At 48.8% G+C, this 21,517-nt stretch overlaps 7 protein-coding genes across 7 annotated transcripts; 2 read left to right on the top strand and 5 right to left on the bottom strand.

Moving 5' to 3' along the window:
• Positions 1 to 217: 217 nt before the first annotated feature.
• TRUGW13939_08674 (uncharacterized protein) lies at positions 218 to 1,387 on the bottom strand (the record flags this gene model as incomplete). The annotated part of the gene is made up of 3 exons (XM_035491803.1): positions 218 to 653; positions 708 to 1,279; positions 1,334 to 1,387. The coding sequence occupies 3 exons, from the start codon at positions 1,385 to 1,387 to the stop codon at positions 218 to 220; spliced, it is 1,062 nt and encodes a 353-aa protein (XP_035347696.1).
• Positions 1,388 to 2,231: 844 nt separating this feature from the next.
• On the bottom strand, positions 2,232 to 2,879 carry TRUGW13939_08673 (uncharacterized protein; the record flags this gene model as incomplete). Its single annotated transcript, XM_035491802.1, has 2 exons — positions 2,232 to 2,659; positions 2,828 to 2,879. The coding sequence occupies 2 exons, from the start codon at positions 2,877 to 2,879 to the stop codon at positions 2,232 to 2,234; spliced, it is 480 nt and encodes a 159-aa protein (XP_035347695.1).
• A 1,359-nt stretch (positions 2,880 to 4,238) lies between these two features.
• On the top strand, positions 4,239 to 6,136 carry TRUGW13939_08672 (uncharacterized protein; the record flags this gene model as incomplete). Its single annotated transcript, XM_035491801.1, has 7 exons — positions 4,239 to 4,408; positions 4,595 to 4,732; positions 4,790 to 4,912; positions 4,968 to 5,129; positions 5,188 to 5,421; positions 5,475 to 5,572; positions 5,631 to 6,136. The coding sequence occupies 7 exons, from the start codon at positions 4,239 to 4,241 to the stop codon at positions 6,134 to 6,136; spliced, it is 1,431 nt and encodes a 476-aa protein (XP_035347694.1).
• A 243-nt stretch (positions 6,137 to 6,379) lies between these two features.
• Positions 6,380 to 7,459, bottom strand: TRUGW13939_08671 (uncharacterized protein; the record flags this gene model as incomplete). Its single annotated transcript, XM_035491800.1, has 1 exon — positions 6,380 to 7,459. The coding sequence occupies one exon, from the start codon at positions 7,457 to 7,459 to the stop codon at positions 6,380 to 6,382; it is 1,080 nt and encodes a 359-aa protein (XP_035347693.1).
• Positions 7,460 to 8,568: 1,109 nt separating this feature from the next.
• On the bottom strand, positions 8,569 to 11,547 carry TRUGW13939_08670 (uncharacterized protein; the record flags this gene model as incomplete). Its single annotated transcript, XM_035491799.1, has 10 exons — positions 8,569 to 9,304; positions 9,377 to 9,855; positions 9,928 to 10,125; positions 10,182 to 10,196; positions 10,270 to 10,535; positions 10,605 to 10,842; positions 10,918 to 11,153; positions 11,225 to 11,294; positions 11,364 to 11,404; positions 11,475 to 11,547. The coding sequence occupies 10 exons, from the start codon at positions 11,545 to 11,547 to the stop codon at positions 8,569 to 8,571; spliced, it is 2,352 nt and encodes a 783-aa protein (XP_035347692.1).
• Positions 11,548 to 12,161: 614 nt separating this feature from the next.
• On the top strand, positions 12,162 to 17,269 carry TRUGW13939_08669 (uncharacterized protein; the record flags this gene model as incomplete). The annotated part of the gene is made up of 11 exons (XM_035491798.1): positions 12,162 to 12,706; positions 12,770 to 12,852; positions 12,910 to 13,361; positions 13,409 to 13,752; positions 13,815 to 14,058; positions 14,125 to 14,720; positions 14,781 to 15,132; positions 15,220 to 15,532; positions 15,596 to 16,212; positions 16,278 to 16,741; positions 16,804 to 17,269. The coding sequence occupies 11 exons, from the start codon at positions 12,162 to 12,164 to the stop codon at positions 17,267 to 17,269; spliced, it is 4,476 nt and encodes a 1,491-aa protein (XP_035347691.1).
• A 347-nt stretch (positions 17,270 to 17,616) lies between these two features.
• On the bottom strand, positions 17,617 to 20,931 carry TRUGW13939_08668 (uncharacterized protein; the record flags this gene model as incomplete). The annotated part of the gene is made up of 5 exons (XM_035491797.1): positions 17,617 to 18,015; positions 18,072 to 20,033; positions 20,079 to 20,278; positions 20,330 to 20,591; positions 20,647 to 20,931. The coding sequence occupies 5 exons, from the start codon at positions 20,929 to 20,931 to the stop codon at positions 17,617 to 17,619; spliced, it is 3,108 nt and encodes a 1,035-aa protein (XP_035347690.1).
• Positions 20,932 to 21,517: the final 586 nt, after the last annotated feature.

Raw genomic sequence — 21,517 nt, 5'->3', positions numbered from 1 at the left:
TTTATTAGAAATAAATAAAAGTATTAATTATGTAGAATTCCATTTGCGCATTTTTAGCTAAACGCTTTTGCAGCCGCTAGCTATTCTTTGTTATGTTCATTTAACCTTTGTAGGTATAACTCCTGATCCGTCCATGAAAGAAAACAACGCCATAGGATGCAAAAAGAAAAAAAGGAAAAAAAAATAAAAAAATTACGAGACTCAGAGGGTAGATATCTCAGTAACCGCCGTAGTTAGTCGCGCCGCCGTACGGGGTAGTACCATACGGCGTGGCACCGCCACCCCAGGCACTCCTATTTCCCCCATTAGCAGCCTGACCATACGCCGTAAACCCGCCGCCACCCAGGCCAGCATCAATCTCGGGCGGTTCGTACGCATCTGGCGAGCGCACGCCGCCGCCCAGCGCCATGTCGTCGTCGTCGGCGCCGCCGAGCCCGTTCACCTGCGCGCCGGAGCCGCTGGGGTTGGTCAGCGTGTCCATGATCGTGGCCAGTTTGGTCTGTAGTGTGTAGATGCCCTGCTGCACGATGGCGTCGGGCTCGAGGTTGCCGATTGACTCGACGTCCATGTAAAAAGTGGTTGGTTGGGCGTCGTAATCAAAGGGCTGGTCGGGGGGGTTGGGTGTTTCCCACTTGGCATTTTCCGACACGGGCCTGAACGAGTTATTTAAGAGAAGAGAGAGAGACATAAAAAAAGAGAGAACAAACCATTCTTTGATCGGATCCTCCTCGTACCAATAGTCGCTGTGCTTCAAGTTGTTGTGAGGATCATACTCAAACCCAATAGCCGAAGTTGGCGCCCACTTTGCATGCTCCTTGGCAATACCCTTGCGAGCAATGCAGGACAGCTTGAGCTCCTGGCCCTTGATCAACTTTGCGATCAAGGGACCTTTGCCCTCCGGGTCCGTGATGACGGGGTTGCCCACCCACTCATTGGCTCTGTCGCCCGAAACCATGAGATCGCGCGAGTAAACCTTCATGACCTCATCGGACTGGTTACAGCGCGCATGCAGCGTCAGCCGCACGCTGCACCGCGAGCAGAAGCTCTCACAGGTACAGTCGCGATTATACTCCATATCCTGATCGCAGTTTTTGCTATTGAGCGGCACCAAACCCAACCGGTGCGCCAGAAACTCGTCGGGCAGGACAGAGGTGTTGCTCTCGACTTCGACAATGTCGATCGCCACCGTGGGCACCTCGGCGAGCATGGTGCGGCGCAGAGCGTTTGCGAGCGAGAGATCGACGCTGGACAGTTTGAAGTCGACGCGGTAGGGTTCAGCCTGTGGTTGAAGTGAGCTTTGGTTGAGATAAAAGCAAAGGGGCATAGTACGTACCTCGCGAACGGTGACCTGCGGGCCCGTGGCCTCGATGTCCATTTCGTAATCCATGGTGGGCTGTTGATCTTGTGGACTCTGGTGAGACTTGAGGGGGAGAGAGAGAGAGAGAAACAATCAGCGAGCGTTATCGAAAAGACCGCCAACCGCGCTAACCCGATATGGACGAGGCTCTTCCGATTCTTATATCAAGCACATGTGCAACTTGGGAGAAATCTAATGAAATATAATAATAATAGCAATAAACATAATAAAATAGCAATATAATATAATACAACAGCAATATAAATATAATACAATACAATACACTACGGAACACCCAGGTCGTCTTGGCATAAAGTACAGTGCATAGTACAGTATTTACAGATTACAGCTTATACTCCAAAGCATAGCAGGTTTCTATCAGCTCCCAACTATGCCAGACCCTGACAGATCAGACAGACAGCAAAGCAGAAGCAAAAAAAAAAAAAGAGTCAAGTACAACGATGAGCTCTAACCCAAGACTACTCATGTCTGAACGCCTGCCAAAGAGACACCCTCTTGTCTGTTATTTTTGTGACAAGATCTTCACCGACTTTTGGCCATGGCTCCTCAAAAAGTATGCTGGATTTTGTATTCCATGCATCAAGACCGCCGTATAGTGTAACGTCTATCCCAACAGGCGTATGCTGAACGAAAACAAAAAAAAAAAACGAAGAAGATAATGCAAGCGGTAAAAAGAACTTCAGTAAACCTCCCTGAGAAGAAAAAAAAAAGGACAAAACAAGGGATAATATAGTAGTAGGATGGGACGGAAACAACTTTTCTGGCATCTCGGTCATATCAGGTCGTCATAGGCCGGCCACAGAAAGTAGTGTGGTCGGCGATTCAGCTGGATTTTCCGGCTGGAAACTAAAGACTACCGTCGGAGAGAGCTTCGATTCAAGGCTTCGAGCAGCTCGGGGCGATTCGCCAGGGCAGACGCGGCCTGGGTATACGAGACCCATTGCCGTCTCCGCTTGTGGGATTCGGGCCACTGTGCTTCTTCGCGGTTGACGATGGCCTCGAAGAACTGATACGAGGCCTTGGGCGCATGGGTCGTCAGCAGCGAATACGGTCGCATATCTGGAATGAGTCCGAGATCTCGCAGCACGGTGCACACCACGCCGGCCTCCTCCCAGGCTTCACGCAGGGCGGCCTGTTGTGCAGTCGGCTCGTCGGTCTCCCAGCCTCCCTTGGGCAACACCCATCCTCCAGGCCCAGCAGATTGAATCATCAAGACTTTGGTTTTGTCCGGGGACAGGGGGACAATGCCGGCCACGAGTCGTTCGCCTTTGGTACCGTATCCTATGAGTAGCGAAAACATTAGCATTTGACAATCTTATCTCTGCGCAAATTGTAGGGATGATCTGGAAAGAAGCATCTAGAAGAGAAAAAAAAAAAAGAGAGTCGAGACTAGGTCTGCAGGCCGACAGGGCGACCCCAGAAAATATGCAGCGGGTGCGTCAGACTCACGTTGATTAGTTCGGCCGACTCGGGACTCCATGGAATGCGTCGTGGCGGCCATGTCGCCAGCGAATGGAAATTTGAAGCAGCAAGAAGCCCGATACTAACGACTGATCGCAGTTGATCGCGATCCCACGCACCAGGTCGAGAACGAGGGTTGTCACGGGGGGACGGTGCGCGTATGGTTTGGCGGGGCGGAGGACGATGTCGAACCAGGGACGGGTTTTAAAGAGACGGCAGAGAAGAAAGAAAAGGAAGAGGAAAAAAGAGACGGAAAAAGGAGAAGCAGCAAAAGGACAAAACCGACAACCGGCCAGGCCAGTGGCCAGAAGAAGAGTTGGCGTTTTGATGTCTTGAGGTTTGGTCGGGAGAAGCTCGGCAGCAGCGGAGCAGAGAGAGAGAGAGAGAGGGGGCGAAGCGAGAAAAACCCAAGAACGAAGCGACCGGGGAGGGCAGGCAGGAGTGTTACGAGCTGGATAGAAGCATCAACAAGCTATGTCTTCCCAATGAGTCCCGCGGTGGACGGGAGTCCTTTGAGGGCGATGGGTGAGGAAGACATCGTGAAAGGGCGGAGGAAAGTAGGAAGGGCAGGATATAGAATTAACTTAATTTAGTAGTGAGGGACGGAGGACGGAGCAAAGGGAAGGGAAGGGAAGGGGAAAAAAAAAAAAAAAAAAAAGGCTAAAGCCGTACGTGGGGACGGAGGGGATGGAGGGGAACTGGCTTGACTGGACTATGGTATGAAGAGAGAGTTTTTGCCTGATTTGATTGTCGTTAGTGGATTCTGCGTGCATCGTGAGGGCGTGATGCTGTTGACCGTTTATTACTCGGTACCAAAGCCCAGCGCCGTCGGTACCGGGCGACCCGGTATTCTGCGTGTTTTTGCGTATTATTGCGTATTTGCGCGTATTCGCATGTTTCCATGTTCAACGTTGTGCTGCTGCTGGATGGCAGGCTGCCAACAGATCTGGTGGAGCAGAGATCTCGTGCATGAGTAGTGTATATACTACATGACACATTACATCTGGTTTTCTTGTTTCTCTATACTGACTGCAATGTATGGAATGGCATTGATGGAAGAGAGCGGAATGTTATATTTGCTGCCAACAACAGTACGCCATATTAATTATTAGTGTATAGTGCATACATGGTATTGGGGATCTCGATATAATAATCTGAAAGAACAGTATAGCGTCGTATAACAGTAGCCGTCAAAAGAATGATTTTGCTATTGTTTGTCGAGAGTGGAGCCGACCAAGACTTCATCTTCCCCTCCATCTCCATCCGTCCATCGCCATCGACAATTGCTCCGCTCGCCTTGACTCGATCATCGACATCCAGCGTCTGGAACATCAATTGAGAATCTGATCCCCTGCCCTCTTCGTCGTGTGCCAGCGAATAGCGGTATCCTGCTATTATCATGTCTGCCGCGGTCGACGCCGAAACAGCGCGCTCGCTGTCGCTGTTCCGGCCCCTGGGTGCGTTTGTCCTCCCTCTCTGCCTCTTCCAACAGCATCAGCATTTTATCAGCCCAGATCGAGCAGGCCAGTCGGAGTTTGGAACCGCGCCTCGTGCTGCATCCACTGGGCTGTGAGTGCCTGGTCGCCCCTCTTTCGGCGTCGCCTTATGTAATGATCGCTGTCACTGCCAAGCATACCGTACTATACACATACATTCTCAGACACTTGAAGCCATTTGCAATTTGCACACTTGCATACTGACGGCTGCAGGCTACCAGCGCAATTCCTGCGGCTACTGCAAATCAGACAATGGAAGCGCTGCCTACTATGCCAGCTCCGTCTCGGTGCGCCCAGAGCACTATGAGACCCTGCTCTGCCAGGGCTGGAGACGCTCCGGCACTCTGTACTACAAGCAGAACCTGCGGCGATCATGCTGTCCGCACTATACCATGAGGTAATTACCCTCAGGAAAAGCGTTATAGTGAAAACCAACATACTCATCTGCCCCCAGGCTGCAAGCCGCCGACTTCAAGCCGCGACGCGACCAGCGCAAAGCACTCAACCGGTGGAACAAATATGTCCTGGGCCAGGAATACATCCGCAAAGCCGCGATGCTGGCCCCTAAAACTCGAGAGTACGGTGGCCAAGAACTCGTATTTCTTTCTGCTGTCTGACCTGAACATCAACAGAGAGAAGAAAAAACGACAACAGGGGTTTGACCTTGCCCAGGAAGTCCATGCCTCCGAGTATGCCAATCTGCCACGACCCATCGACCCCAAGACCAAAAAGCCCATTGAGCCTGCCCACAAGTTCGAGGTCACTATCGAGGGAGACTCCCTCTCGCAAAGAAAGTCCGTGGTCCGTTTCTGTATCTGTTTGGCCGCGGGCTGAGCTGACCCAACTCCCTAGATACGAGGTCTTTCTCAAATATCAAGCAGCCATCCACAACGAGTCAGCCGATAGATGGAAGTCGGCTGATTTCAAGCGCTTCTTGTGCACTGGCTTGACGAGAAACTCGCCCAAGGAGGGCTCGGGCGAGAAGAAAATCGGCTCGTGGCACCAGTGCTATCGTCTCGACGGCCGGCTCATTGCCGTGGCCGTGCTGGATTTGCTCCCCGAAGGCGTGAGCTCGGTGTACTTGTTGTAAGCTTTATTCGCTGGTTAAAAACATGATCAAATTATCTGACAGCGAAAAGCTATGATCCCGAGTTTGGTGACTGGGGATTCGGAAAACTGAGTGCACTGCGAGAAATCGTTCTGGCTAGGGAGGAGAATTATCAGCATTACTACATGGGTAAGTTGTCCATGCAAGTGCTTTGAATTTTTAATACTGATTTTTTTTTTTTTTTTAGGTTATTACATTCACTCGTGCCAGAAAATGCGCTACAAGGCTTTGTATAGACCGCAGTATATTCTCGGTAAACTCTTTCCACCAAAAACTTCTTCTACACACACCACTAATCAACCAGACCCTGAAAGCAAGACCTGGGACCCTCTCGACGGCGAACTCAGCCAAAAACTCGACAAGCGCAAATACGTCTCGCTCTCCCACGACCGCGCCAATCCTTCATCGTCAGAAGAAGAAGAAACCGTTCCCGAACTCGCCAACGAGGAGGAACTCTCCCTCTTCGACATCCACATGCCCGGTGTGCTCACCGCAGACCAGGTGCTCAGCCAGCTCGACCTCGACCACTGGCTGCTGCTGGTGCACGGCTCCTTTGTGCACATGTCTGACCTAGTCGGGTGGGAGGATGCAGACCTGCACAGCGCCCAGAGCATCAAGGGGATCGTGGGCGAGCTGGCGGCTGTGTTGGGTGTGGACGTGGTGCGGAAGAGTGCTTGTGTGCTTTTTGATTAATTGAATTTATACAAGTAGTACAATTTATACAAGTATTACAATTTATACAAGCAGCACTCTTGAAATGTTCATTATTGTATTACCTCTATCCATCTATCGTCTCCTAGATAGTCGATATGCAGCCAAAAAATAACAACAAACGCCCCAAACTAATGCTGATGATGCCATGCATATACACACTCAGATAGCAACATGCAATGCAAAGAAACTAAACCAAACGCCATGATTCCTTAACGGTGTTATCTACTGCATCAACTCAACCGGCGGCCGAGCCGTATGCGCCATAATCTTCTGGCCGGGCTCTCCATCCAGATCCATCATGTCCTCGTCCTCGTCCACAATCGACGTATCTACAACCATGACAGCCGGCAGATTGGGCGACCCACCATGCTCGCTCGGATGGTAGATCAGCGTGCTCGAGCGACTGCGTCCTGCACCGCCGGATCCCGACACTGCCGGCCACGAGCTCGTTCGCGCAACTTCTTTATCCGATGACGCCGAGACGGGCGAGACAGGGTCATTATTATAGTTGTTATCGTTGTTGTTATTATTTCCCATATCATTCTGAGTCGCACTCGTGCCCAGTCGGGCCAGCGCATCCGCGAGGTCGCTCGCATGCACTTCCTTATTGGGCGGATCTTCGTTGCGCATGACCCATCCGTGCGGCGGGCTAGGCGGCGGGCTGATGAAGAAGAGCTTCTGGGCCTGCGGAGCTTCGAGCAGCTTCTTGCGCTTCGCCTCCTCGCTGTTTTCGATGGGGGTGCGTTCGCCAAAGTAGATGCGGGCGCGCACGCCAGAATTGTCAAACACGGTGGTGGTCGAGCGCTCCAGATACTGGCGCACCTTGACAGCATCCTCGGTCGAGAGGAACGAGCAGACAATGCGACGGAAGCTGGGCAGCGGCGAGAACGAGTTGAGCTGGGCGATCGAGGTGATGGCCTCGCGGATGGCGGCCAGAGACGCCGGCTGGAAGAGGAGGAGGTTGTGCAGTTCGGTGATGATCAGGGTGTTGCTGGGCGATGTGGGCTGGAGAAGGGCTGGCAGTTTCGACATGTCCAGGCTCAGCGATGGCCTGGATCTGGACGACGATGTGGACGTTGTTGATGTTGACGTCGACCGGGAGAGGTGTGGCGAGGAGGATGTGTGGTCGGGCTCCATGGCGGCAGCGTCTCTCGAAATAGATAGTTTGGTGGATGAGGTGTAATTGAGAGAAGACTGGGTTGTCTTGAGAGATTTGCCGTGGGGGGAGTGAGAGTGAGAGTTGGTGGAAGTGGTGGTGATGGTGTTGGGGCGAGAGAAGAGGAGCGTCGTTGCCACAGTCATGATTGTTCTTATCCGGTTGCGATGAGATCCACCGATAAGCCGCAGCAGCCAATGTACTTTTTCCTGCTCTTTTGCTTTCTTGTTTGCTTTCTTGCTTCTTTATTCTGGACAACCGACAGCATTCTTATATCCTTGTATCCTTGTGTCTACCCCATCCTATCCGCGCATCGCCGGCGCAAGCAGGTTGGTGGCGCAGTCTTCAATCCGCCGGCCGCAGTCGCTTCCCCCACAAACCCGGCTGTGTTCGGTCTGTTTGAGGCATCCAGAGAGTAATCAGCGTCCAAGCCCCAATAAAAAGTGTCTGCCTGTGTTGCAGTGCAGAGCTGTCGCTGTGCCATTGGCCACGCATGCCGCCGCCTGTGCGTGTTCCTGTTCTGCGTGCGCAATGCAGTACATACTATCGCTCGCCACTACGCGCAACCTAAGCCTCTGTTAGTATACAAAGTAACGATTAAACTATTGATTGACTACGGAGGCTCCGTAGTCCGGACGGAAGAAGGGAGAAATGGATTATGGAATCAATAGTCGCACAGTATGCAGCCACAGCAAGTCAGTCGATCACTTGAGTCTCTGAAAAGAAGATCGACGAGCAGTACAGCCACAACAAGCGTGGGAATTTCTTTACAGTTGAGTCTTCACGCTGAGTCTTAACCCTTCCCCTGCATATCATTTCCGTATTCTACATATTGCAGCTGCTTCTCAGCGGCATTAGGGCTACAGCCGCCACTTCCCGGGTTTCAAGTCAGTATCTCCTTTCCAACGGTGACTGATGCCGCGCACCGCCCCTTTCAAGTGCGTCTCATCATCGCTCCTTTGAAAATGAGATCTCGCTTCACTGAAGAACTGCATGGCTTTCGAACTCGGTTTAGTCCACGGTATGCTTTTACATGTCAACTGAGAAATTTCAATACTATGCCCATGAATGGACCATTCCGTATTTGGTGTTGGATACTCTCTATACAATAATAACGTCTTCAGTGACGACAGAGAAGAGCTACACTTCTAGACCAACATCCTCAGAATTGCCGTAGTTGAAAGAATGAATGACCCCGTTGGCTAGTGCCGTAGACGGTATAGGCAACGATGGGCCCCAGTAGCAAAGGCACCGTCTATCCGATACATGGCCTATCAAATCCACCAGCCGATGTGTTTGTAAAATCAAAAAGATCCATCACATCAATACCGAACAGTTGCTGCATTTCCTCTTCGTTCCCGGACAACAGATAGGTTGGGTCGTCCACAAGAGGAAAAAATATCGATTCCGTGCTGAGATCAGTGCGAACTGGCTCATGCTGCGTGGCCAACGGGCTCTGTGTCGCTGGACAAGTTACTGGTGCCTGTTGAGCTTGCAACCGCTGTTTTTGTTGCTCTGGAGATCGGCCGAGAGACATTGACGGTTGAAATTTGGCCGTGGTTTTGGACCGAGAAACACCCGGTCGGTGACTAGGAGATGAGGGGTTTTGACCTTGGGATGATGATGATGATGATGATGATGATGATATCGGAGGCATGTTCGGTTCGGATGAGTGTTCATTCAACATTACTGCGTTGGTATTGTCCAACGGAACAGATGATGAGGCAGTCATGTTATTGCTCTGTGTGCTATTATCATTTCGATTGATAACTCCTCGTTGCACATCACGCACATACTCCCGTGCGATATGGGCAAATTCAGACACCAGTGAGCCCGGTAGAATGCCGCCACTGATGTACTCGAGACGACCAAAATGACCACTCGCAACATCCAGGAGCGCCAAATTGTTATTAGTCTCAGGGTGTGTTGGATTGTGGACGACAAGATCGAAGAGGATAAATAAAGCGGACATGGGCATCAAAGCTAGAACCCTTTTTTGGGTTTAATATTGGTCAGTGAAAAACATGAACTATTGGCGAAAAAAAAAAAAAACTCCAACATACCATAGAGAAGTATAAGCCTCTACTTCGATGTACTTTGTCAGATCCAATATTAAACATGCCGTCCTCATCAACTTCTTCTTGGTCTCTTGCTGGTCCGGAGCCGGAGCCACATTGCCGGCTCCAGCGTATAGTGAAATCCGTAGAAGCGTGAGGAGCGCATTGAAATACAGATACTGCGTATTGACAGCAATGGATATTTCCAATGTTCCCGGCAGACCACGCCCAGAAAACCGCTCGCCGGGCCGATATTTTTCTGGGATTGACAGTTTCCAGGCCTCCAGCTCATTGATCAATTGATGAATTGAACCGTGATAGGTGCTGCCTGTTGTATTCTCTCCAGAACTGACGCTGAACAAGCTACTGCAGATTCGAGACACCAATCGAGAATATCGAGCCAGCGAGAGAAACCAGTCATAATCTCCAAATGTCGATTCAGGAACATACGGAATTGGGCAGCCGATATCCGAGTCCATGATGATCTATTGAAAAAAAAAAATTTCAGCGTTATCAAAAATGTTAAACTTTTATTTAAAATATTCTGGGTTACCCACTGAAGTCCTCCCTGTGATAAAGCAAGATGTCTTTTCAAGACAGTAAACCACCCAAAAGGTACGGCGCCGTTCATTCTCATTAGCATTTGGGATATTACTTGTAGTTTTATTATAACCCAAACTCTGACACATTTTAGCCGCTTCCACAACCAGTAGCGATTCGAATTGGTATGCAGATATATTCGCCGAAAATATAGCCTGTCATTCAACGTCAGCCCAGGTTCAGATATCTCCTACCACGGTGTTTGACATACCATTGCAGTCAATCCCTGAAAAAAGGAGAAGAAGAAAAAAACCGTTAACGAGGAAAATAACCCATCGATGCAAACCACAAGATCATACCTGCACCGCGACCAATGACCCTTTCATCATTATAATGTCCGGAAAATATGACAGTCCCATTTCAAAGAGCTTCCACGCCGGCCCACAGGCACGGTCGAAACTTCCACCGTCATTGTATTGACAGCCAATGGCTAGAACGGTATAATACAATGCCAACCAAACTTCATCTACCCTGGCCAACGATTGTGATGATGGCTCAAGCGCTCTCTTCTCGAAGAGTCGTCGATCGAGGAAGGGATATACCGGATGGACCTGCTCAAAAAATGCTACAGGGAGTTTTTTTCCCCAAGTAAGCCACATAATCATTCGTACGGACTCAGAACGGTCCTACCTACATCGGATATAAGAAGCTGTAAGAGTGCATGGTATAGCTGGCGGAGCCTTGTTTCGTTGCCGCAAATTGTACAGTTGAGTCATTTGACTGGGACTTTTGTTCAGCCTAGAGCTTAGAACTGAGTCAATTAGTTGCATCAGTTGATTCAACTTTGTATGTCCGAGCCGACTATTCAATGACCGGATTCTGCTATTGGAGAACAAGGATACGTTTGAGCTGTGCCCAAACATTTCCGTAAGCTAGGTAAAGATTAGCCAGTCAAATTCGAGATATGGGAAAGAGGGCCCTTTTGTAAGCCACCTATCGAGACTGACCTTGGTCGAAGACGTATCATTCCCATGAGCCGCAGGTGCCCGACGATCCGACAGAAGGAGATCAATATAAAGCTGGGGTAAAGGCTGATCTTGACCATTATTTGGATTTGAGATTGAGGGCAGGCTCGTTCCCAGTTGGGATGCCGCAGGCTCGCAGGGCGTTTGCGAGAGTCTTATCGAAGGTGCCTCATTTATTTTTGGTAATATAGATGGCCTGTGAGGCTCCCCATTTAATCCTGTATGTACAAATTAACCATCTGGAAAGAGTTGACGACAGATCGTCAAAGAGAGCGACATAATCACTGACCAGCATCAGGATCTAGTTTTCGTTTCCGGGGCTGCTTCAAGTAGCTGAAGTGGCATAGTATATTTCGGGCCTATTTACATTACGGATATGCATTAGCGCCAGCCCAAGAAGTAGCCCTCATGGATCGTTCTCTATTTACCGTGCAGTTATCACATGGTGCTGAATTCTCACCCTTAGACCCTGAGGATAATCCACATTAGCTTTGTTTGCTTTCTCGCGTGAAGGGGAAGCCTCGGGGGGTGGCACATACTGATGCAGCGGACTTTGCGGACCTTGCAAGAGTCACAAGTGCGTGCAATCTTTTGAGAGATGACACCAGACATCTTTAGCCGGACAAATAATCTTGTCAGTGGTGAGTAGAAGGGGACGCAGCTGGCGGTGGAAACGAGGTCAGGATTGTCCAGCGCTATGTATGTAATTTCCGGGCCGCCGAACCGTTCGGCTCCGAACTAGAGTACCCAAGCTCCTGAGGAGCTGAGCGATGCTGCTTTTTTTCTAGGCCGAGACTGTAGTGGCAAATTATCGCCGCTTATGCAATATTCTTCGTTAAACTTGGGTCGTGTACTGTGTAGTTATGCTGGTAGCTTGTTATTGGCCGTTGATGCCCGAGTGTCGAACCTTATAGCGTTGACGGATACCGACAGCCGAAGTATCCACCACGGACACTATATTGTACTTAAAGTACGATATGGCTGGAATGCTTCGGCTCCGAACGCTGTTGATTATGAAGAATACTCTGTAGAACCGTGTTGATGGTATATCCCTTGGTTTAAATAGAAAAGATGCCCAGTAGGAACTCTGGTCTTTTTTCCGTCCCTCGTTTCACTCGTTCCTTTTGAAAAATCCCCCTTGCTCACTATATTCAATATAGTCGTAGCCTATAATAACTTCATTTTTCACATAGAGTTTGCTAATAGGCAGCTGCCTTCCTCTCAAGATGCCCGACGACAGGAACCCGGAGGACCGATTGTCTCTGCAACATGTGGACGACAGAGAAGAGACAGTCTTCAACTCGACAGACGCGTCAGTCTTAACGTCTGTCTCCAAAGAGGAACTAGATATGGAGGTGGAACCCACTGTCACCAGTCTCGCGAGACAGTTCACAAGCCAATCCAACCAGTTCCCACGGACAGTCACAGAAATCGATAACAATCCGTTTCTCTCGTCACACATCCCTGCCTTGGACCCGAAATCCCCAGAGTTCAGCCCAGTAAAATGGACAAAGGCTCTGCTCCATGCAACATCCCGGGATTCGGAGAACGTTCCACCGAAAACGCTGGGTGTTTCTCATCGAAATCTGAGCGCGTACGGGTATGGGTCTGATGTGAACTACCAAGCGGACGTGTTTAGCGTCTATTCACGCTTAATTGATCTCGCTATGAGTGCACTGGGTCGGCAGCAAAAGAAAGTCCAGATCCTTCGAAATTTCGATGGACTGGTGAGGACTGGTGAGATGCTGTTGGTCCTGGGCCGTCCAGGAAGGTATGCATGAAGATAACAAGGCTCTCTGTGAATGATTATTGTCTAACAGTGAGGTAAAACCAGTGGTGTTTCGACTTATCTCAAGACTCTTGCGGGAGAAACCTACGGCTTCTATCTAGACCCAGAGTCTCATTTTAATTACCAAGGTTAGTCCCCTCACGTTGGCAACATAGCAATGGCAACATAACCAAACACCGGACTAGGTATTTCTTATGATACTGTGCATTCTCGATTCCGTGGTGAAGTTATTTACCAAGCGGAGACGGAAATTCATTTCCCCCAGATGAGCGTCGGTGACACACTGCGCTTTGCCGCACTAGCCAGAACGCCAGAGAACAGACTGCCCGGTGTCTCTCGCCAATTGTATGCAGAACATTTGACTGATGTGGTAATGGCAATGTTGGGTCTGTCTCACACGGTCAATACCAAGGTCGGGGATGACTTCGTCCGCGGTGTTAGTGGAGGTGAGCGAAAGCGTGTGAGTATAGCCGAAGTCTTGTTGAGTCGGAGCCCGATGCAGTGCTGGGACAACAGCACGCGAGGACTCGACAGCGCCACTGCCCTGGAGTTTGTTAGAACTCTGAAACTAGCAACCGATTTGGGCCGGACAGCTACCGTGGTGGCTATTTATCAAGCGTCGCAAGCAGCATATGATGTGAGTAAACCGGTGAATCAAGACCGCTTGTTTCTAATGAATTGTAGGAATTTGACATAGTCACCGTGCTCTACGATGGAAGGCAAATTTACTTTGGCCCTGCAACATCCGCCAAAAAGTATTTCACCGACATGGGCTACCTTTGCCCAGACCGACAGACGACCGCGGATTTCCTCACATCCTTGACAAACCCAGAAGAGCGTGTTGTTCAGCCAGGTTTCGAGAAAAAAGTTCCTCGGACTGCAGACGAATTTGCGGCCGCATGGATGAGGAGTCAAGATAGAGCCCAGCTATTAGCAGAGATTTCTTCCTTTGAGGGAGATCATCCAATTGGCGGGAAACAGCTGGAACAATTCAAGACATCTCAAAAAGCCCAGAAAGCTCAATTTGTGTACGTTCACAAAGAAATTTTGGAATCCCAAATAATCCATTGGCGCTGACCGGTTATTCAAGGAGGTCGAAATCCCCATTTACCATTTCAATCCCCATGCAGATCAGTCTCTGCATTAAACGCGGGTTCCAACGTCTTCGAGGTGATATGTCCTTTTTCTTCGCCACCATTTTCGGAAACCTGATGATATCGCTCGTCCTGGGAAGTGTGTTCTATAAACTTCCCCCGACTAGTGATAGCGTTGATAGCCGGTGCATCATGTTGTTCTTTATCATTCTTTTCAACGCTCTGAGCAGTGCTCTTGAGGTATGCTATTTCGACTATCTCTAAATCACGGTTATACTGATGAGTATTCGTAACTAATATGGATAGGTTCTCACTTTATACGCTCAACGGGCTATTGTAGAGAAACATGCCAAGTATGCCCTGTATCATCCATTTTCCGAGGCTGCAGCATCGATGATATGTGATCTACCCTGCAAAATCATTTCTACTATCTGTTTCAATATCCCCGTCTATTTTATGTCCGATCTACGACAGGAAGTGGGCGCGTTTTTTTCTTTCCTTCTTTTCTGTTTCACATGTACCCTAACCATGTCGTGCATCTTCCGCACGATCGGACAATCATCACGAACCATCGCCCAGGCACTTACTCCCAGTGCTCTATTCGTTCTCGTCCTTGTCATATATACTGGATTTATTATCCCAACATCGGCTATGCAAGGTTGGTTGCGGTGGATTAACTACCTCACCCCGATTGCTTATGCATACGAAAGTCTGGTTGTGAATGAGTTTCATAATAGACACTTCCCTTGTACCCAGTTCCTCCCCACGGGCCCTGGTTACGAGAATTTGATGGACAAACAGAGAGTCTGTGCAACTCCCGGTTCTCTTCCAGGACAGGACTATCTGGCTGGAGATTTATACATTTCCGGTAGTTTCGGATACGAGCATTCACATTTGTGGAGGTGAATGAGTTCTATCATATCAACTATAATGGAAGTTCCGCTAACGTGGTTAATGTATAGGAACTTTGGAATTCTCATCGCATATATTATCTTTTTCGGATTTGCGTACTTCCTGGTTACAGAATACGTTCCGTCTACACGTTCTAAAGGCGAAATTTTAGTTTTCCGCCATGGAAGAAAAGCTATCACACGCGCCAGTACACAGCCGGATGACATTGAGAATTCCAATTCTGGGATCACGTCTCGTTCTCTGAAATCCCAAGAAAATGCAAACAGCATCGCAATCCAGGCACAGACCGCCGTCTTCCACTGGAGAGATTGCTGTTATGAGGTTCAGATCAAGGGAGAAACAAGAAGAATTCTTGATCATGTCGACGGTTGGATAAAACCAGGCACTTTGACGGCATTGATGGTAGGTTCTAGAAAACAGATATCCTTTTTTCTTTCTTTCTTTCTTTCTTTCTTTTTTGGTCAAGCTAAGCAACTTTCTGTGTGACAGGGAGCAACAGGCGCCGGTAAAACAACTCTTTTGAATGTTCTTGCTAGTCGTGTTACAGTCGGTGTCATTACCGGTGATATATTCGTGAATGGGTTGCCACGAGACAATTCGTTCCAGCGAAAGACAGGTTACGTACAGCAACAAGATGTCCATCTCGAGGTGTCAACTGTTCGAGAAGCCTTGAATTTTAGTGCCTTGTTACGTCAACCAGCAAAATATTCCAAGAAGGAAAAATTGGAATACGTTGATGAGGTTATCAGACTCCTTGAAATGGAACCTTATGCGGATGCGATTGTTGGTGTTCTTGGAGAAGGTATGATTCCCTGAATGGTCTGAGTTAGAAAGTATCCCGAGATTAACCCCATCTGATAATTAGGACTGAATGTGGAACAACGAAAACGCCTCAGTATTGGTGTTGAGCTCGCTGCCAGACCAGAGCTACTCCTATTCCTCGATGAGCCAACGTCTGGTCTAGACAGCCAGACAGCGTGGTCTGTAACGTCATTGATAAAAACGCTGTCTGACAATGGACAGGCTGTTCTCTGTACAATCCATCAGCCGTCGGCCATGCTGTTTCAACAATTCGACTGCCTTCTTCTCCTGGCCAAGGGAGGGAGAACCGTATACTTTGGCGATATTGGGCACAATGCGCAGAAACTAACCGGCTACTTTGAGAAGCACGGATCCCAACCATGCGGAAAAGATGAGAACCCAGCAGAATGGATGCTCCGAGTAATCGGGGCTGCTCCTGGTGCTGTGGCAGACCAGGACTGGGTAAACACGTGGCGCAACAGCTCCGAATGTGCAGATGTTCTCAAAGAACTTACCAGGTTAGAAAACGAGAAACAGTCTGACGACTCAAACGATGAGATCTCTACTTCGTATGCTGCTAGTATGCATGATCAGCTTATGTTGTGTACGATTCGAGCCTTTGAGCAATACTGGAGAACCCCGTCTTATATCTATTCGAAGTTGATCCTTTGCTTTGGAACTGTAAGTCCGCTTCCTGGTTTTTTTTTTTCCCCCTCCTTCCTGGTTTGCTGAATTCTTATCCATAGAGCTTATTTATCGGTCTTTCTTTTTACAATACCGAAAATACAGTGCAAGGTTTGCAGGATCAAATGTTCGCCGTTTTCATGCTAATTGTCATCTTTGCCTTCCTGACTTACCAAATCATGCCCAACTTCATCACACAGCGAGACCTATACGAAACCCGCGAGCGCCCCTCCAAGACGTATTCTTGGTATGTGTTCATGCTGTCTAACATCGTTGTCGAGCTGCCGTGGAACACCTTCGCGTCTCTGTTGATTTACTTCCCGTTTTATTATCTGGTCGGTTTGTACAGAAATGCCGAGCCGACCCAGACAGTCACTGAGCGGGGAGGCCTGATGTTTCTTTTTACATGGTCTTTCATGGTTATGGCAGGGACATTTTCGCACATGGTTGTCGCTGGGCTTCCGACAGCAGAAGTTGGAGCTATCGTTGCTTTGGTTCTGTTCGCTATGTGCCTGATATTTTGCGGGTATATAATCCCTTTTTATTAACGTCAAGGCAACACCAGACATGACCCTAACATGTTATTAGTGTCCTCGCGACTCCTGCTGCACTTCCCGGATTTTGGATATTCATGTACCGCGTATCTCCATTTACGTATCTCATCGGTGGCCTCCTATCAACAGGTATTGCCAACGCCGAGGTTCACTGCGCATCCTTTGAAATCCGTACCATTCGCCAACCTCCATCCGGACAGACCTGCGGACAATATCTTAAAGAATACATTAGCTTTTCCGGCAGCGCACTCTACAATCCAAATGCAAGCGAAAATTGCGAGATCTGCAGCCTGTCAAATACGGATCAGTTCCTCGCTACGATCGATGTGTTTTATAATCAGCGCTGGCGGAACTTCGGGCTGATGTGGGTGTATATCATATTCAATGTCTTTGGGGCCGTGGTTCTATATTGGGCTCTGAGAGTCCCTAAAAAAGGGTCTACTTCCACATTGAGAAACCTGACAAGCTCTTTGGTCAAGCCTTTTAAGCGTTCATCCTAAAAGTTTCATCGGAAGCTCAGGGTGTTTACATAGAAACAACCTTTCGTTTTTCTTTCCCTTTTGTTATCCTATCTTGGATTTTACCCTCCTATCCTTTATATAGTTTGACTTTTATTTTATTTTTCGTATTCATTTCATCATTGAATTGAATATCTATTGAATAAAGAGTGTAGAAAACAGTACGAGCAACTATACTTCACCACAGGATTGGACTCAAAGCGACGCACAACAATTAATACAAGATGGTTGAGGGAAATGCCCTAGTCAGAAGATAGCATCAGGCCATCTATCTGAACCGTTTACAAGAGAGACAGACTCCTTAGCGGAAAATGGGGTACCGCGATACTTTAAAAGTTCCACTGCCTCAGCCAATTCTCCATTAGAGTTGCATCCACGGAGCTTAAGGTGCGCATAGTCTTACTAGCGGCCTGAGTGCGGGCAGTCTGCATGGGAGGGCTCAACTTTCCATCTCCATGTCCCTCATGAAGGCCACGGAAAAATTCCAGGATCTTGAGTGCCGGCTTGTCCTGGAAGTCGGCTTGTGTAGGGTTGGAAAATGCCTCGACAGCGTCTAGCCAGGCACCAAATTCAACCGGCTCGACAGAGTAACGAGCCTGGATGGGCGGAACTAGCGACATCCACGGCGTGGCTATTGGGTTGACGAGGTTGAAGGCTGCTGTCCGTTCGGTCGTATCCGTGATACGACGAGAGCGAGTAACGTCTACGATGATCTTGGCGAGCGAGTCCTATATTGCCAAAACCGTTAGCGGGATTCTCACCAATCCGACGACGAAGCAATTACCACGGGGATCCAGTCCACAGGCATTGAGCCAATTTCCGTTGGGATTTTCTGGAGCGTCTTGGAGGTAGCAATCATTGCCGGTAGCCACTCCTGTCTGTTCCAAACACCCTTCTCCGTGGTTGGACCGCCAATCTGTCCTACACGAAACAAGCTCGTAGGCACACCGGAACGAGCCGAAGCAATGGCGGAAATACGCTCGGATACGAACTTTGACTCTCCATACCCTTGTTCTAATGCGACTTGAGGATCTTCCAATGGAACCTCAGGCACAGACGGGCCGTGTGCTGCAGTCCAGCCACCAACGGTGGAAATGGATGAGATGAAGTGGATATGTGCGCTGTGCGTGCTGTCCAGACTGAAGTCGATTAATCGACGAACACCCTCAATATGGGTGTCTTCGAACGTCTCCAGCTTGTGGTTAAAGTTGACCTTCCAAGCATTGTGAATGATCGTATCTACTGAATCCTTGAGCTCCTCATATTTGTGGTCGGAAAGGCCTAATTTTTCAGCACCAAATTTAGCCCGTAGGAATTCCACCCGTGAAGAAAGATGCCCTAGACCCTTTTCCTCGAAACTGCGAATCTGTCTCTTTTCAGCATCTTCGGAACGGTTCAAACAATAGATCTTTGAGATTTCGGGGTCGAGGATTAGTTCATTGAGGATGTAATTTCCCAAAGAGCCGGTAGAGCCACTTAATATAACCGCATATTTACCGAGCCGATGGAAGTGACCAACCTGCTTCTCAGGCAGATCCTCGGTGTACTTCTCGATGAGGGCGGCAATTCTTTGAGATCGGGTTGAATCGTGATGGCCATCTACCTCGACACTCGCGTCCCCGCCGTTGGCGAGCCCGTACACGTACTGTGAGATACTTGCAACACTGGAATACGAGTACAGTTTTTGGGCTGGGATAATAACTGGTCCCGCATGGTCCGGCCGAAGGGAGCCGACCGCCCCTTGCAAGATCTTAGAAAGCTGCAGGGTCTGGAGTGAATCCAGACCCAGGGAGAAAATATCGGCCGTCTCCGGGACCTGTTTGTCGACTTTCAGCAAGTGAGACAAGACTTGTTGGACGTATTGAGTGACATTCTGAAGAGTAAGTTCCAGGGGGAGATTGCTGATCCCCTCCTCGTCGTCGCTGATGCGGTTATAAATTTCATCGATCTCGTCTGCATAATCCGCTAAGACGAGTTGACGCTGAACCGTCCCTTTTGGAGTGGTCTTGAATGGCTTACTCTTGGACGCCATGCCGATCTTGGCCTTGAGCAACTGACCATGGCCCGGGGCAATCTCATTCGACTTCTCAACGGTTGGCCATATCCTATCAATGAGCCAGCCATTCGCATCATCGTGTTCTTCTGCTGGCAATTCCTGCCAATTCGGTTCGATGAGCAGGGCCGGTTGGAATCTTTTCTGACCGACAACGAGCGCTTTCGACACGTATGGGTGACCTTCGATAATCTTTTCCATCTCAATAGGGTTGAATTTCTCGCCATTGCTGAGCACAATCACGTCGTCAAAACGACCGCGGTATCGCCACAGACCGGGCCGTGTAGGATGTGGCGCGTAAAGATCTTTGGTCCGATACGTGTCAATGTCAGGAAAAGTGTGGAAAATCCCACTGAAGTCCCGCGTCTCCTTCCTGCGTAATACCATCTCAAATAGACCATCCTCAACGTATTGCATATCTACGTCGTTGAATGGGTTCCAATCAAACCATTCCCAGTCCTTCATGTCAGCAGGAACTAGACTGGAAATGAATCCAGCTTCACTAGAGCCAATCAAGGCCTGTAAATTGGTATCCTGGCACAATTTATTGCCAATGTCGGGTGACAAGGGTGCACCGCCGAAGAAAATTGTCTCGAATCGTCTCAGCAGATTGAGACCAGCCTCGGATGATCCAAAATCTTCCAAGATGGAGGGCGTAAGCAAGGCATTGACAGGATTGGTTTCGTCGGAGATCTGCATAAGTAATTACATTGTCATTGGCTTCTCTGGACTCAAAACGAAAGGCGTCCCATGGTAGATGCTCTCCAGGAATGTGAAATAGCCCATCAGATGAAAGAAAGGGGCCATTGTAAAGAAGAGTGCTCCTGGTTTTACCATGCTAATCAAAGAACTACGCCTGCCGGAGGGAATAGGCAATTGTGGCATATTGTCGATCGCTGATAAGAATCCATTCGTCAAAGGTACAGGCTTGGGAAATCCTGTGCTGAGATTAGCTGTGAATTTTTGATGTATTATTGTGATGGTCTAACCAGTTGTACCTGAGCTGTGGATGATGACAGCTGCCTTATCCTCCGCATTCGTGTATTGCGTATTACATGGATAAGGATCGACCTTTTTGTTAAAGATGTCCCAAAGGCTAGGAATTTCCCATAAGTGTAGAGACTTGTCGGTTTGCTGCAACGCTTCGACTAATTTTCGTCGCTCGACGCTGTAGATGAACTTGAAAGATTTTGTTGCATGTAGAACACGCAACGACCCTGCCGTCGAGTTTCTGGGGGAGAGCAAAAGCACCTGTATGAATCTATCAGAGATCAAAATCCACAACACACCATACGCAGGTACCTACTGAATGTCCAGTCTTCATGCAGGCAAGAGTGAAAGCGGCATAACGGATATCATTGGCGCCCATGTAGGCCAAGTGTTCGTCTTCTGAAGCGGGACCAACGGTTCTCACAATCCACTGAGCTGTATAGTTCACCGCATCAGCCAGGTTCGCCAACGTAACCCTGCGCCACCCTTGTGTAATATCTGAGGAGATGGGATGTATGCAAAACAGCTTCTCTGGGTCTCTGTATGCAATCTCATCGACAACATGACATAAAATTTTTTTACGCAGAGTGCTGCTACCCATCGTGGCCTCTAAACTAAGCTCTGGTAACACGTCAAATGCAAACACGTCGCTACGATGAAGAGTAAAAGATGTTGACCTAAAATCTCGTCTGTCGATAAGCCGTTAATAAAAGGTTTTTGGTATGATGAGGAGCGGATGGTGTAGACTCACAACCGGATGTTAATCTACTTTATCCAAAGAAACTTGCCGATCTCCCGAATAATGCATCGTTATGCTGCGATAGTAGGCCGGGTTTGAGCCGTTTATCCGACTTATACAGAGTTTAAGAAGGATAACTTTCATGTGCCCTGAGCCTTCAACATAATAATCAACTATGGGGTAAACGTAAACCCGTTGCACCAGGGTAGCCCCCGGAATAGGAAATATCCGCCACGACCGCGATGATCTTGAGATGTAGCTAGCTTGAGGGTTATGACTGCCTCTCACTGTTCGAAATCACGCATTTCTCCAGTTTGGCTGTACTTGTTGCTGGTGTGTGGTTGGTTTCCTAGAAATTTTGCAAAAGACTGTGTGGGCCTTTTAACTCTATTTTTATCTATTTCTTACAATACCGGAAAATGCAGGAACGCGGATACCGTTCAGCAAC

This window comes from Talaromyces rugulosus, chromosome V, assembly GCF_013368755.1.
Source record: "Talaromyces rugulosus chromosome V, complete sequence".
Lineage (NCBI taxonomy): Eukaryota > Fungi > Ascomycota > Eurotiomycetes > Eurotiales > Trichocomaceae > Talaromyces > Talaromyces rugulosus.
Note: the sequence above shows the minus strand (reverse complement) of the source record. Positions and strands in the feature narration are given on the sequence as shown.